The sequence below is a fragment of the Sus scrofa genome, chromosome 7 (genome assembly GCF_054392235.1).
Source record: "Sus scrofa isolate SSC_HxYL_T2T_F1_AM1 chromosome 7, Sscrofa_HxYL_maternal_Yorkshire_Landrace_v2.0, whole genome shotgun sequence".
Classification (NCBI taxonomy): Eukaryota; Metazoa; Chordata; class Mammalia; order Artiodactyla; family Suidae; genus Sus; species Sus scrofa.
In genome coordinates this window covers 34,283,093-34,297,411 of record NC_139389.1, presented here as the reverse complement: position 1 = coordinate 34,297,411, position 14,319 = coordinate 34,283,093, and the positions used below count along the sequence as shown (strand labels likewise).

At 41.7% G+C, this 14,319-nt stretch overlaps 2 protein-coding genes across 16 annotated transcripts in view; one reads left to right on the top strand and one right to left on the bottom strand.

The window, feature by feature from the left end:
* The window catches only part of TAP1 (transporter 1, ATP binding cassette subfamily B member), a 682,515-nt gene that overhangs the window by 6,439 nt on the left and 661,757 nt on the right, over positions 1 to 14,319 (top strand). The gene's annotated exons all lie outside the window — the stretch shown is intronic.
* The window catches only part of HMGCLL1 (3-hydroxy-3-methylglutaryl-CoA lyase like 1), a 199,151-nt gene that overhangs the window by 56,005 nt on the left and 128,827 nt on the right, over positions 1 to 14,319 (bottom strand). For 13 of the 15 annotated variants that reach the window (XR_014809897.1, XR_014809900.1, XR_014809899.1 and 10 more), the window contains one exon: positions 10,468 to 10,593. Coding sequence is in view for 3 of the 15 variants with exons in the window: in XM_084967779.1 (XP_084823905.1) it covers positions 10,468 to 10,593 (126 nt within the window). In the remaining 12 variants the exon portion in view is untranslated. Of the gene's footprint in view, positions 1 to 4,151; positions 6,678 to 10,467; positions 10,594 to 14,319 lie in introns of those variants that run through there. The other 2 variants (XM_003356605.5, XM_084967780.1) reach the window with 1 other exon arrangement.

Genomic DNA, 14,319 nt, shown 5'->3' with positions numbered 1-14,319 from the left:
CAGTCCTGGCCAATGTCAATGGGAAAGTTACAATTTTCCTGATAAAAAGCAACAGATGCACCAGCCCTGTTATGGTCTCTCCTTTTGGCCTTGAAAGTGACTATAAAGACTGGAAGTATAGAAGCTATATTGGGACCATGAGGAAACCAGCATAAAAATGAAAAATAGCATGCTTCCATTGTGGTGAAGCAGGAGGACAGTAGCACAGGGTGTTGTGCCTGCTCACATAGACGGGATGGGCCTCCGCCCAAAACGGATTCAGATGTGAAGACGGGTGATGCCAAACACACCAAGAGGATATGAAGAGATGCATTTCTCAGAGTGAATCTTTTTCAGACAATCAGGGAAGATATTCAAGCAGGTCTGAAAACAGCTTGTGGAAGAAAGAGGTGAACAGCCCTGGGTTTTACTGTGCTGAGGAGTAGAACCAAGAGGCTGGGGAGGTTCCTGCACAGTTTGAACTTTCCCGCTGGTGACAGCATGCTTTGAACTTCCCCTCCAGCCCCAATGGGCAGGAAACACTGCCGCCTCTATTGTGGCAAACAGACATTAGTCTCCCACCTGCTCACTCACCCAACCACCAAAAAAGAAGGAATGCATTCCTACTGTTTGGAGTTTCCTGGTGGCTCAGTGGTTAAGGATCCCACTTTATCACTGCTGTGGTTTCGGTCACTGCTGTGACACAGGTTCAATCCCTGGCCCAAGAGCATCTATAGAAGCTGCAGGCACAGTAAAAAAAACCTCCTATTGTTGATGAAAATTCTGACTTTAGGTGGTGTGGGATACGGAGGCTAAGCCTGTTATGTTCTTTAGACAAAATTTCTCAGCATAGGTCTCATAGTAAATTCCTGCTGTAACTACAGTCAAGAAAAGTCAGCTCACACAGAAAAGTTAGTTCAGAAGGCAAAGCCCAATGATGCAGTATAGTAAGTGAAGCATGGGACTTTGGTGCCAATTTATGGTAACATGGTTCTGGGGTTTAATGGTCTCTTTGGGGATTATGCAGGCCCTTTAAGACAATGCACACTTTATACAGAACAAAATACAGGATGATCTTTTATAAGAGCCTCCCTGCGGGTTAAACAATTCATGATGGAGGAGGAGTTCCACTCCTGGGCAGTGCCATAGAAAAGGATAATAAAAATGATAATAGTGAACATTTACTGAACACTCACAGGCACTTGGCCAAACACTTGTAAGCATTATTTCATGAAATCCCTCCAACAGCTGTATAAATAAAGGCCATTATTATCCAAGTTTTACAGGTGAAGGAAGTGAGGTTTAAAGGTATTAGTAAATTGACTGAGCTTGCACAGCCATTGAGTACTAAATCAGATGATGCCAAAATAACTCAGGATGGAGGGATGGGCAGTAAGCCCATTACACCTTCTTTCTCCTGGGGCTGAGCATTCTGGTGATAGTGTCTCTTTCCTATAACTGATATATGATTTTTCATCATTCCTAATGGATATCCCTCATGCTCACTTTAATTTGCTTTTATATTTATAATAAGTTTGAGGGGTACCATGTACAGAAAATTGGTAAAATCTGTCTCCAATCCAGGCATTCTGGAGAAATTCTGATAATGACTCTGTTCCCTTGGATCTTGCTGGGAAAAAGAGTCAAGGGGAAGAAGGTGGTGGGATAGATGACATTTGTTTGAAACTAACTCATTTCTATTTTTATTTTTCCTCTTAACTGCCATGTATTGGAGAGCTATTACATCAGGCCCTAGGGAAGTAAGGGCGTTGAACACAGCTAAGCTCCTGCTCTCTTGGAGCATGTATTCTGTTGGGGAAAGAAAGAAAATAACTAAATAAACAAAGAGCTAAAAATTATGTAATGAAAATGAAAACAAAAATGAAACAAGTTGATTTGAGAGAAAGTAACTGAAGCCTTTAGAGTAAGTTGTCTGGAAAGACTCACTAAGGAGGTGATATTTATGCCAGGACCTGCATGACCAGAAGGAGCCAGTCACAAGCAGGGAAAAGAGCATGACAGGCAGAAAGAATGACTGGGTAAAGGACCTGCAATGAGTTCCAGGCTGGCTTGTTCCAGGAGCAGAGAAAAGACAACCAGCTAGGACACAATGCAAGAGGGTCAGTGGTACAAGGTACCTTGAATACAAGAAGTTTCAGATGCCTGTTAGATACCCAAGAGAAGTCGGTGACAAACTGGTAGATGCTTCTCAAACGTTAATAAGCATATGAGTTCTTCAAGGATCTTGTTTAAAATGCAGATTGTGATGCAGTTTTTCTGGAGTAGAGCCCAAGATTCTGTATTTTCCAGAAGATCTCAAGTGATGACAACCCCACTGGCCATTTGGATAAGTAGGGGTGTAGGTAATTTTGTATTTGTGAGTCTACAGTTAAACACAATAGAGAGAAGGAGGGGACCAAATAACTAAGAGGTGGTAGGGTGAAGGATGAAGGATATTGTAGGACCTGGGATAGAGCTGGGCCACAAGAAATCAAATGCTTCAAGTAGAAGGGCAGCATATGGAACACAAAGTTGTAAAGGTAACATGAAGAACGAGAAGTGGACTTAGTCCCTGGAAAACTTTAACAGAGTAAGTGGCTTCTTTTTTTAAAAAAATTGAAGTACAGTTGATTACAATATTGTGTAAGTTTCAAGTATACTGCAAGGTGATTCAGTTATACATACATATAGATGTTTACATATATGTCAGTATATATATATATATATATATATATATATATATATATATATATATATTTCCTTTCTACTATGTTATTATAAAATGTTGAATATAGTTCCCTTTGCTATACTGTAAATTCTTATCTATTTTATATAAGGTAGTGTTATGTGTTAATCCCATCCTCCTAATTTATCCCTCTCCTTCCTTTCCCTTGGTAACCTAAGTTTGTTTTCTCTGTCTATGGTTCTGTTTGTTTTGTAAATAAGTTCATTTGTACTATTTTTTAGAGTGAGCTAACTTCTAATATTGCTCTTGGTGGTTTCACACTTGACCATGCTTCTCAAGCTCCCATTCCACCCCCCATGTGTAATGCATGCAGACCTCACTTCCGACCTTCCTGAAACAATAGGGACCAGTTAGCAAGGTGAACTCTTTCCCTTTAAAACCTACACCTCTCATGTTTGGAACTTTTTCTATCCTTTCCTCCCATCTCAAAGAACTTGGATGTGACTCCTTCCTTAGAGCTGTTAGCTCATCTGCCTTCAGTTCTTCTCCCTTGTCTCATCAGGAGTGCTTCCATGGGGTTCTCTTCTCCCACCACTGTACAGATCCATTCAAGGTCACCCGTGACCTTGGCTGGTATATCCTAATGGTCTATTCCCCACATGAGAGGTTAAGGCAGGGGTATGTGATAATGTTCTGCCCAGGGAAACAAGACAGGAAGTTTGGGATGGGGTCAGGAAATGTTCTCTATTCATGGGGGAAAAAAAAGGCATGTCAGAAGAAAAAGCCCTCAGCAGAGGCTGAGCACTGTGGGGAATGTGAGGCCCAGAAGTCCCACAAATGTCTTGCAATTCCAAGGAGCAGGAGCCTGGAGGTGCCAACAGGGAAACAGGCAGAAACTTTTATCTTAACATGATTGAGCCACTGAGCTAAAGGAGGGTTGAAAAACAGTATTTCTGAGATATTTGAGAAAATTGTTATTGTTGTTTAAGCCTATTGAGATCAGGTTTTCTACTGCCTGTGGTTTAAAGCAGCCTAACTGATCCCACTACCAGAGCAGAAGGTACCTTCCACTGGAGCTGCTCAAAGGCAGGACATAAATACAGTTTCTCAGCCCCTCTCTTCACCATCTTTTTCTTCCTCCATCCCTATATCCCTCCCTTTGTGCCTTTCTCCCCAGTCCATCCACTCCTCCCAAGTTCTAGCCCCAAAACTATTCTTTTAACTTTTAAGCCTGCCCCACACAAGCATAAAACTTACACCTTCTAGTCCACAAAAGCACTTTGCAAATGATTATTCACAGCAATTCTTCACTTGCCTATTTAATACAGCTTTGTGGATGGTTCCTAGGTCTTATTTTATCTCTCCTTTACTGCTGTGATGGGATCATTTGTGGCTTATTTATTTGATGCTAACTAACTCTTATGTCTGGAGTTCATCATTCTGGAGACACACAATGCACATATATAGAAAAGAAGAGCCATAAAAGTACAGCTAACATGGTATTTATTAAATGTTATCATGGTCAGACTAAACAGCACAAAAGGGCGTTCTGAATTTTTGCAGCAAGTCATAGGCGGTTTCCCTTGATTTACTTTGTGAATTTCATGAATCCAGAATTTAGAAAATTTCTAGTCTTCAGAGTAGAGCAGATGTCATAAAAGATGATTTGGATATGTGTTTCAATAAAGGTCACGATCGTTTTGCCATTCCTAAGGCTTTCCCCAGGGCTAACAGCAGGGGTCTATGCATGGGTGGGTTGTTTGGGTACGTCCTACAATGGTCCCAAGGTTGCCTGGTTAGTTGAAACATAGCATTGGATGGGGATTCTATCCATAGACTTCAGGCAGCTTTATTTGATTATGTGATTTTTTTCCCCACCAAACCAGAAAAGAAACTTTAAGTTAGGAAAGAGGTGTAGATGGTTAGAGTCAGGGAAGGATAACAAATATCTAAAGCACAAACTTCTCTGTAGAGAGTGTACCTAGGAACGGTGAGGTATTCTGGGATATGAATTAGTCCACTGATGCGTGTGTGCTTCTAAGTACGTGCGAGGCTATACCTGGGCTTCTGACCACTTGCACTGCCTTTTGGAGAGTCCATGGTTTTTATTTCTAAACAGCAACGTTTTGCCCCTAGCTGTTTCTATAAGCCATCTGCATGAACAGATGCTTTCCCAAACATCTCAAAACTAAGAACTTCACAGTTGCAGTAAGAGAGAAGAAAAGTCAGTCTCTTCAGAGGATGGGTTTGTATTGTATGATGGTATTGTATGGTGTTCACTAGGGCAGGTGACCCATAGTTGCCCCTGCCTGCAGGATCACGGCCTTCCTGAAAAGAGACGATGTAACAGATCCAGAAAGAGCTGCAATTTCATTTGCTCTTTGCACTGCCTCCTCCCGGCACTAACCCAGATGCAAAGAACCCCTCCGTTCTGATGACAAGCTCCTGCTCTGTCACCCATTACAACGTGAGTTAGCCTCTTCTATGGGAACTTAGTTTGGTTTTGTCAATTTCCAATATGTTTCCCTTGAGATCCTTTTCTTTGATTGTACATCTTCAAAGTTAACTTAGTTGCAATAAGTACTTCTCTTATTTTCTTGAATTTCTTTTTATTTCAGTGGTTTTGATGAATATTTACAAGGAAGTCCACAGTGCTCACTTTCATATTTCAAGTTCTATTTGAATTTATTCAAAGATAAAATCAGCCAGTATTGTTGGAGAAGTCTACATAAATAACAGAACTGACCCGCCTATAATAATACTATCCCATAGGTTACCAAAATGTTTTTTCTTAACACAGCCCTCCTGCTCCTCTCCTCATCTTTGACATATTAATTTTTGCTATTTCTGGCAATACTATTTAAAAAGACAGAATTTCAGCCACTTCAACATTAAAAAAAAAAACAAATCATAAAAAGTCAACCCCCCAAAATGATGTGATTTAATCAAAGTACCCTAAATCAATGGAAAACATTTTTTTCCCATGAATTAATAACTGCCTTAATATTATTAGGATAACAGTGACATTTCTTGGATAATTTGGAAGTGATCTGAAAACTATAAAAGGGAATTACGGTACATGCATCAATTTATTCTCAACACTGTAACTCAGACATTGGGATGAAAGTTGTACCTTTTATTTCTCAATTGTTGAGCAACACCCCACTGTTTTTTTTGTTTTTTTTTGTTTTTTTGTTTTTTTGTTTTTTTTTTACTACAACTGATGAAAGGGAAAGTATGGTAAACTGGATGCATGTGACAGACTGGGGGGTCATATGTTTCCAGGATGTGGCATCTTGCCATTGACCACAGCCTCTTGGAACAAGATAAAGTCATTGAAATAGTTAACAGATGTTAGCATACTTGAAATATAAAAGTTCTATTGCTAAAAATTATGTAGGGTCAGATGGAGATTTGGCGCTTGGTCCATAACTTAACTGACTTGGCAAACGGAAAGTCGAGATCCAGAGGCATAACGTATAACATGAAGGCCACACACTCTGCACACCACGCAGGAGCTCATAAACTACTGACAATACGGAGGCTGTGCTAAGCCAGCTTGATTAAGTATTAACACAGTACTTGATACTTAGGGAAATCTGAAGTCAATTTTCACATCTACTAAATTAAAAAGTTATTTCTGTAAGAGCAATAGAGTAGACTTTTCTCCACATTCAAAGCACGTCTACAAATTTTTCATTTAGCCTCGGCTTGAAATTTACTTGATGGCTGGTATTTCTTCTCCACGACTTCGTAATCTAGCCAATAATACGCTTTGTGAAAGTACCCCCATTTTTCCCCCACTCTTGTCTATTACTTCCCGTATCAGCACAAGTTGACAGTCATGATTTTCAGATGAATCTGTAGCTGAAATGGATCTTCTCAGCCTTAAGTCACAAATGCATTTAAGTCAAGCATGGAAGGAGGCTTGTGCTACTTTAGAGTTTGTAGTTTTATTCACCGCTTTGCAAATGAAGTCGCCAGCTTCCATCACTTTGTAAAGATTCACACCCTGGTGAGGCAAAGCGGGGGATGCCAGATGGAAAGGGGTGGGGTGGGGGGGTTAGGGAGAAAGAAGACAAAACAGATTCCTTTTAATTTTATCAGTAGTTACTTAACCATTTAACATTACTGTACAAATGTTGTTCCTTATTGATATGGGGGTGACATTGGTCTTCAGGAATTACATAGATTTTAGATTGTTCTGCTTTATTAAGCATATCTTGAATCGAACCCTAGTATAAAACTATACTTGAATAACCCAGTGAAATCTGTGCTGATGACTAAACTCTAGGAAGAACAATGAAGGAACCAGAAACACTCTACAAAATATCAGTGAAGGGCAATTTAAGTGATGATGGTTTGGAGGAGTTTATAGATAAGGACTTAAGGTAAAAAACTCTTACTACATGAAAATATACTGATAAATACTGGTAAAGCTATAAGAAATATAGGGAAGGTGAATGTATAATTTTTAACCATATTCAAAAACACTATAACTGGTATGAAAGGGAAGGAGGTAGTCAAATAAAATGAAGCAGTGTTTGGTACACATCTGGAGCACGTTTGCCTGAGGGGCTGTACTGCCTGAAAGCATACATAGGATCAAGAAAGGCTTTGGTAAATCCATGGATGACAGATAGGCAGTTGGGTATGAAGACCAGATTCAAGGCATGCTCCTCATCTCAGCCTTGATAGAGACAAAAGTTACCTTCCAGGGCTCTACCCCGCACCTGCACTGTCACCAGGGGAGATGAGCATCAGGCAGATTAATCAGAGATCTGCCTCCACGGAGCATTTTTGTAAGTTCCTAGGTCCTCCTTCCACATGGACTAGAAACCACGTGGACTTAAAACTGGACAGAGTCAGGCTTCCTTGCTATTAAGGAGTAGTGTTTAAAATTTATATATATAAGTTTGTTATTTTCCTAAAATAGACACGTATAAATACTCATAGGGGCTTTTCATACCCATGATCATAGAGAGATCCATCATTTTAATATAGCAAATTACTTCTCTCTAGAAACTTTTAGAGCACTGTTTTCTGTTAGTTGACTTCTAAGAATCAAAATGGCAAGGGTTTTGTGAGGAGTACCTGCCAGTCATATTTTGGTTTAACATACTTAATCCAGTGACATGTAAATTTTGTAAATAATTAGCTACATGGGTCTTTCGTTTCTGGATTATATCTAACAAAAGACCATAGGAAGAGTTTAGTCACCAGTGTTCTTCTTTCCTCTCCAGTAATTCCATTTATTTTTATTTTATTTTATTTTATTTTTTGTCTTTTTGTCTTTTTCTAGGTCCGCACCTGCAGCATATGGAGGTTCCCAGGCTAGGGGTCCAATCAGAGCTGTACACGCCACACCTACAACACAGCCACAGCAATGCCAGGTCCGAGCCGCATCTGCGACCTACACCACAGCTCAGGACAACACCAGATCCTTAACCAACTGAGTGAGGCTAGGGATCGAACCTGCAACCTCATGGTTCCTAGTCAGATTCATTAACCACTAAGCCACAACGGGAACTCCCAGTAATTATAACAATTACTCAGGGAGAGTTGCTGGTACCATACCAAAGAAGAATTTTGTTTTGGCCGTTCTCTACTATTTTATTTAATTAATAGATATCTCCATGTAATAAGGTTGTATTTAAATATTAAATCATCAAGCACTTAAATCCGGTGCTTACATATATCTCATAGACTATGACAGGGTCTGGGTTTCAAGACATTCATGTAGAATATAGTTTCTGTCTTTAGGGCACTGCAGGCAATATGGACCCTAAACAGAAAACTCTGCACGGTAACTAACGTCACTGAGAGAGTGATGCCCCCGGATGTTCATGAGAACAGAGGTGCAGGGCTGTCAAGCCACTGTGCAAAAGGAAGTGGACATAAACGGAGAGGAGTGTGTGAGGGCATGGTGCCAGGAGGGGTGAACCCTGATCTGAAGCTTGCAGGGTTTGTACGAAGAGTAGGCATCCTGGAGCAGAAGGAGGAAGGGTGGGGCACTGCCTACAGAAAGGAGTACAGATATCTGAAAACGACCATGAGATATATGGAAAGTCATGGGAGAAGGTGACTGGGAAAGGCATGAAAGGCCCCATTAGGTGACAGAACACCGCCTTGCTTTTCAGGAAATGGGAATCTGCTGACATGTGCTCCGGCAGAAGGCACACATCGGCAGATCCTCCCCTTTGTGTTTTAGATGAAATCTTCGTGGCAGCATGGAGGAGGATTTTTTTTTTTTCTTTTCTTTTTAAGGCTGCACCTGCAGCATATGGACATTCCCAGGCTAGGAGTCAAACTGGAGCTGCAACTGCAGGCCTATGCCACAGCCACCCTGGATCTGAGCCACATCCGGGACCTACTGTGTAGCACAGGGAACTGTATTCAATGTCCTGTAATAAACCATAATGGCAAACAATACAAAAAAGAATATATAACTGAATCACTGTTGTACAGCATGTAGAGAAGAAATTAACACAATCGTGTATGTCAACTATACTCCAACAAAATAAATTTTTTGAAAGACGTATACTTCCCTTTAGGTACTGTCATGCCCACACATTTCTAATGGAAATTATGGAAATGATCAAACTACTTTGTAAGTGAAATAATATTTATTCCTAACCAGAGAAGAGAGGCAATAGCTTCCAGGGCTTAGTGCCAAGTGTTATGGTCTTTCCAGGAACATGACTGAGCCTCTCTAGGCAACAGGCACTGAATGTGTATAAGCTGTCATACTAGCTCTCTGCTGCAGGGGGCGCTAGACAGAAAGAAGGTCATACAACCTCCTGGTAGGTTATGAGGAAGGCAGCTGGGAACGCGGAAGCAGGAAAATGCTAGAAGATACGTTTTTGAGAATGATGGTGCCTCACTCCCCAGAGGAAAAAGAATCTGGGGACTAGGGCCATTCCAAGTGGTGGTGAGAGCAGGAGCGAGGGTGGAGGTGAGAAACCACCAAATGGTGCAGAGATGGTGGCTGCAGACAAGTTTTCTGCTGCAGGAGCACCACCAAGGAGAGTGAGGGAGGAGGGGAGGAGAAGCGAGGCCAATGCCATTTGGTAATCCAGGTGATGCTTTCATATCTCAGAAAACATTCTCAACTCCAAACTTCAAACCATCTGTAAACATATCTTATCTTTTATAACTTTTCCCTTAAAAAAAAAAAAAAAAAAAAAAAACTGCCCTATAGACTAGAAGGTTATTTTCACAAGCATGTGGCAAAAGAAGGTAATGATTTTGGTGGGTGTTATTACAGAGCCCATGGCTTTTTCAGGTACTACTTGTAAAAAGACTATTCTTGCTGTCCAGTGTCTTGCATACTAAGAATTTTTAAGCTCTGTTCCTCCACTGGCCGTTTTAAAAGTGCCCTGGGCTCTCTTCCAGGAGCCTCGTTGTCACTGTGAGAAAATCAAGATCTCCGTTTCCTCCAAGGAAAACATTCACGCAAGAACACAAAATGACAAAAAACAACGATTATAAAAGCAAAAGCAGGCTCTAACTCACCAAGTGTGTGTGAAATCAAATCAGATAATAGATGAAATAGTACTTTGGAGGTCATGAAGCACCATAAAAATGTGAAATGGTAGCATTATTGGTGATGGATCTATAGCAGTAAGTTACTTTATAAAGCCCTCCTGAAGAAGTTTTATTGTATTTTCCCACTGTGCATTTTAGCAAACAGCAACAGTGTAGTAAAACTTGACCTCAAAGTTGCTTCCCAAATCTGAGCTGCATTCCAGTTTGCGTCTGCAAGGAATGTATGAATATTAAAATATGCTAAGTTAACTTACTGTGTTGAGCCCCAGGCCATTAAGCATGTAGACCAAATCCTCAGTGGCTACATTCCCAGAAGCACCCTTTGCATAAGGGCAACCCCCTAATCCGGATACTGCAGAATCCACCACATTTATCCCCATCTGCAAAACAAACCAAAACACCCAAGGCTTGTCTCTTTATGGCATATAAGTTGTTGAGTTTCTATTTAACCAGTTCCAAAGAGCAAATAAGGAAAATTGGAACTATTATCCAAACATGCACTTACCCACCTGCGGCGAGAACAGTCCCCGAGGTGTTGATTTCTTTTCTGACTGATCTCACCTTTTAGGCTAAACAGAAACTCTGCTTAGCCTATCACCGGGAACTAGAATAACCTTAGATCAAAACGGAAAGGGAGTTTTCTTTGATAGCAGAACAAAGGTAGCGGGGGAAGCTTGAGGTAAGATTCATTCACACCTGGGTTGTATTTTCCAACCTCATTTTGAGCTTTATTCTAAAAGCCTAATATAGCCAACACGAAATATCTCCAACATCCCAAGTCAAAATCAAAGTGCCTTCGAAGATGAGCAGTGGGGCAGGGCTGTCCCTGTGTTTGAACTTGTATTGTGTGGGCTCCATTCACCCACTCCATCCACTTCATCTTTCCTGAGCCATTATTTTGCACTCAAAACCCTGCTGCTTTGGGGGAAGTGAAGAGGCATTTAAGAGGCAGGACATCCATCACGAACAACAGCGCAAGCTCACATTTACAGGGTTCCCACTAAGGGTTGGATATTATTATTAACACCTCAGGATACGACTCCCAATCCCCCTAAAAACACAGGTGGTAGATACTCTTCATCATCCCTAAATCACAGATGAAGAAACTTCAGTACAGAGCGATCACACGATTTGCCCATGGTCATGTCTGTCTCCAGAGAATTCACACTCTGCTGTGATTTCTAAACTCTGGAAACAAGCACGTTGGTTCCAGTTACCGGTTCAGGGACAGCTGAAGTGGAGATCTGTGTGGGCTTGTGAAAGATACAAGCACAAGGGGGTCTGAAAAGGACCCCGGGGATCAGATTTGAAAGACTTGAAAAGAGAGGCAAACTTAGCACCCCTTTGTGGAAAGTGATGATTGGATACTCGGAGGCCACCAAGATGCCTCCTCTGAGCTTCACTCCAGGATACAGAGGAAAAGGTAACATGACAGCATCTAAAACGGGAGGTACTGGAGAGCAGAGGTCTTAGCCAATCTGCTAGATCAGCTTCTGACTCCAGAGGTCTGGGCTGGGCCCTGAGAATTCCAGTCTTTCACAAGATCCCACGGCTCTCACTGCTGGTCTGGGGAATCATCCTGTTCTTTTTGGATACACTTTTGACTTTAGAATGGTTTTAGATTTTCAGGAAGTTTGTGAAGAAGGTACAGAGCATTCCCATACATGACACTCACAGTTCCCCTCTTGTTCATGTCTTTCATTGTTATGTTGCATGTGTCACAACCAACCAACCAGGCTGAGTACATTATTATTAACTAAAGTGCACGCATGATTCAGATTTCCATGGTTTGGAACCTAATGTCCTTCCTCTGTTGTCAGAACTCACCCAGGTACCCCTTTACATAAGGAGTCGTCGTGTCTCCTTAGGACGCTGTGGGCTGTGACAGCTTCTCAGACTGCCTTTGTCCTCGTGGACCCTGACAAATGTTGAGTGGTTCTAGTCCTGTGTTTTGTACAATGTCTTTCAGTTTGGGTTTGCCTGATGTATCTGTCACGGTTAGACTGGCGTCCTGAAGTTTTGTGAGGAGGGCAACAGAGATGAAATGCCATTCTTAACACATCATGTTAAGGGTATACTGTACTGCATGGTTTATGATGCATGGTGTTAACCTTGAGGTTTCTGCACTAGAAAGTCCCCATGCCCCCCTTTCCATATTGCACGTTTTGGAAAAAGTCATCTGTGCAGCTCACACTTAAGGAGTAGAGAATATCTACCTAAATTATTCAGAAGTCACCCATATGACACCCATATGAGACATGTGTCTCTTCTCCCCTATTTATTTATTTAGTCAAACATTTACTTCCGTACAGACACATGGGAATTTACTTAGTACTTTGGGTTATAATACAATATTCCTTTAGATGTCCTGTCGCCCCCGTGGTTTGCCATTTGGCCATTGGGAGCTCTCAGTTGGCTCCTGGGTCCTTTGATTTGTCAAGGGAGCTGCACTTTTTAAATACCTCTTCTAGACTTTCCTTTGCAAGTGTTAGGATGTTGATCAAGGCTCCCTAGGGCAGAACCACAGTCCAGAAGCCACGGATGTCTTTGTGACCTCAAGCATGTTTACAGATGTATTTTGTTGTGCTTCTGCACCTCCATTTCTCCTCATTATATTCCTCAACATGGGAAGGTGTCCATGGCTCTTCCTCCATCACCATGACTTCTCTCAAAGCTCAGTCCTCTTTGGGTGTTAATACTGGCCATGGAAAGTGCTGGTCTGCTTAGGACAATCTACCTTTGCTGTGCATCAAATAGTAAGTATAAGGAACTGTGCTCTAGGAGTGAAATCTGTGCAACTGCCCCATGGTTGGAAGAGACAACGGTGAAGGCACTGGCTCATCTCTGGGAGTCTGCCACCACACCAAACAGGCAGAGGCATCCTCACCTATAGGTTAATTCAGTAGAATTGAATCTGTCACTCAAGGAGACAGAAGTTTCAGTGGTTCTCGGTCCCTACCCAGTCTAATCACCTGAGAATTTTAAAAACTGACACCCAAGTTGCTTCTCCCCAGAATCTCTGTCCTGGCATGGGGTCAGGCATTGGTATTTCTTTACAGCACCCTCCCACCCCTCACCCCCCACCCCTGTGATTTTCTGTACCATTAGGTGTAGGAACCCTAAGGCAAGGTTCTCATCCATCTCACCCTTCATGACCTGTGGATATGAGGCAGCTTTAATTTGAGAAAAGCTCCGTGCCCCGGGGCAGCAAGGAGGTAACCAAGACTGATGAGCTTTTCAAGGAAACCAGTTTTTGAGAGAAGACCCAAAAGAGTTTGAGGTAGTGAAGGCAGGGCCAGCATGATAGACAAAGGACAGCTTCAGCCCACCACGAGAGAGTATCATTTGTGTGATTTTCTGTGTGTGCATCAGACTTCAACAAACACACATGACAAAAAGGCAGCCCACCACGAGAGAGTATCATTTGTGTGATTTTCTGTGTGTGCATCAGACTTCAACAAACACACATGACAAAAAGGCATCAGACTTCAACAAACACACATGACAAAAAGGAACTGGAGGTAAACAGAAGACTTAAACTGCTAGGAAAATACATTGCAGGGTTTTTCTTTCTTTCTGTTGCGCAATTAGGTAGTGATTCGTCTTAGTGGCCAATATCCATCATTCCAGGATTTCCTATCAAAAAAGTTCTTCCTAGGAATATCTCACAAATCCTAAAGAAATAATTAGTTAAGAAATAGAAACAAATAAATATATATGAGTGAGTGTATGTGTGTCCCACATGAAACAAACCCCCTTTCATATATAGATCCATCCCAGCATGTTTTATAAGAATAAAGATTTGGGAGTTCCCATTAGGGCTCAGTGGTTAACGAACCCGACTGGTATCCATGAGGATGCAGGTTTGATCCCTGGCCTCGCTCAGTGGGTTAAGGATCCGGAGTTGCCATGAGCTGTGGTGTAGGTTGCAGACGTGGCTCGGATCTGGCGTGGCTGTGGCTGTGGCGTAGGCCGGCAGCTATAGCTCTGATTGGATCCCTAGTCTGGGAACTTCCATGTGCCTTGGGTGCAGCCCTAAAAAGAAAGAAGACAAAAAAATAAAATAAAATAAAATAAAATAAAATAAAGATTTGAAAACAATCCAA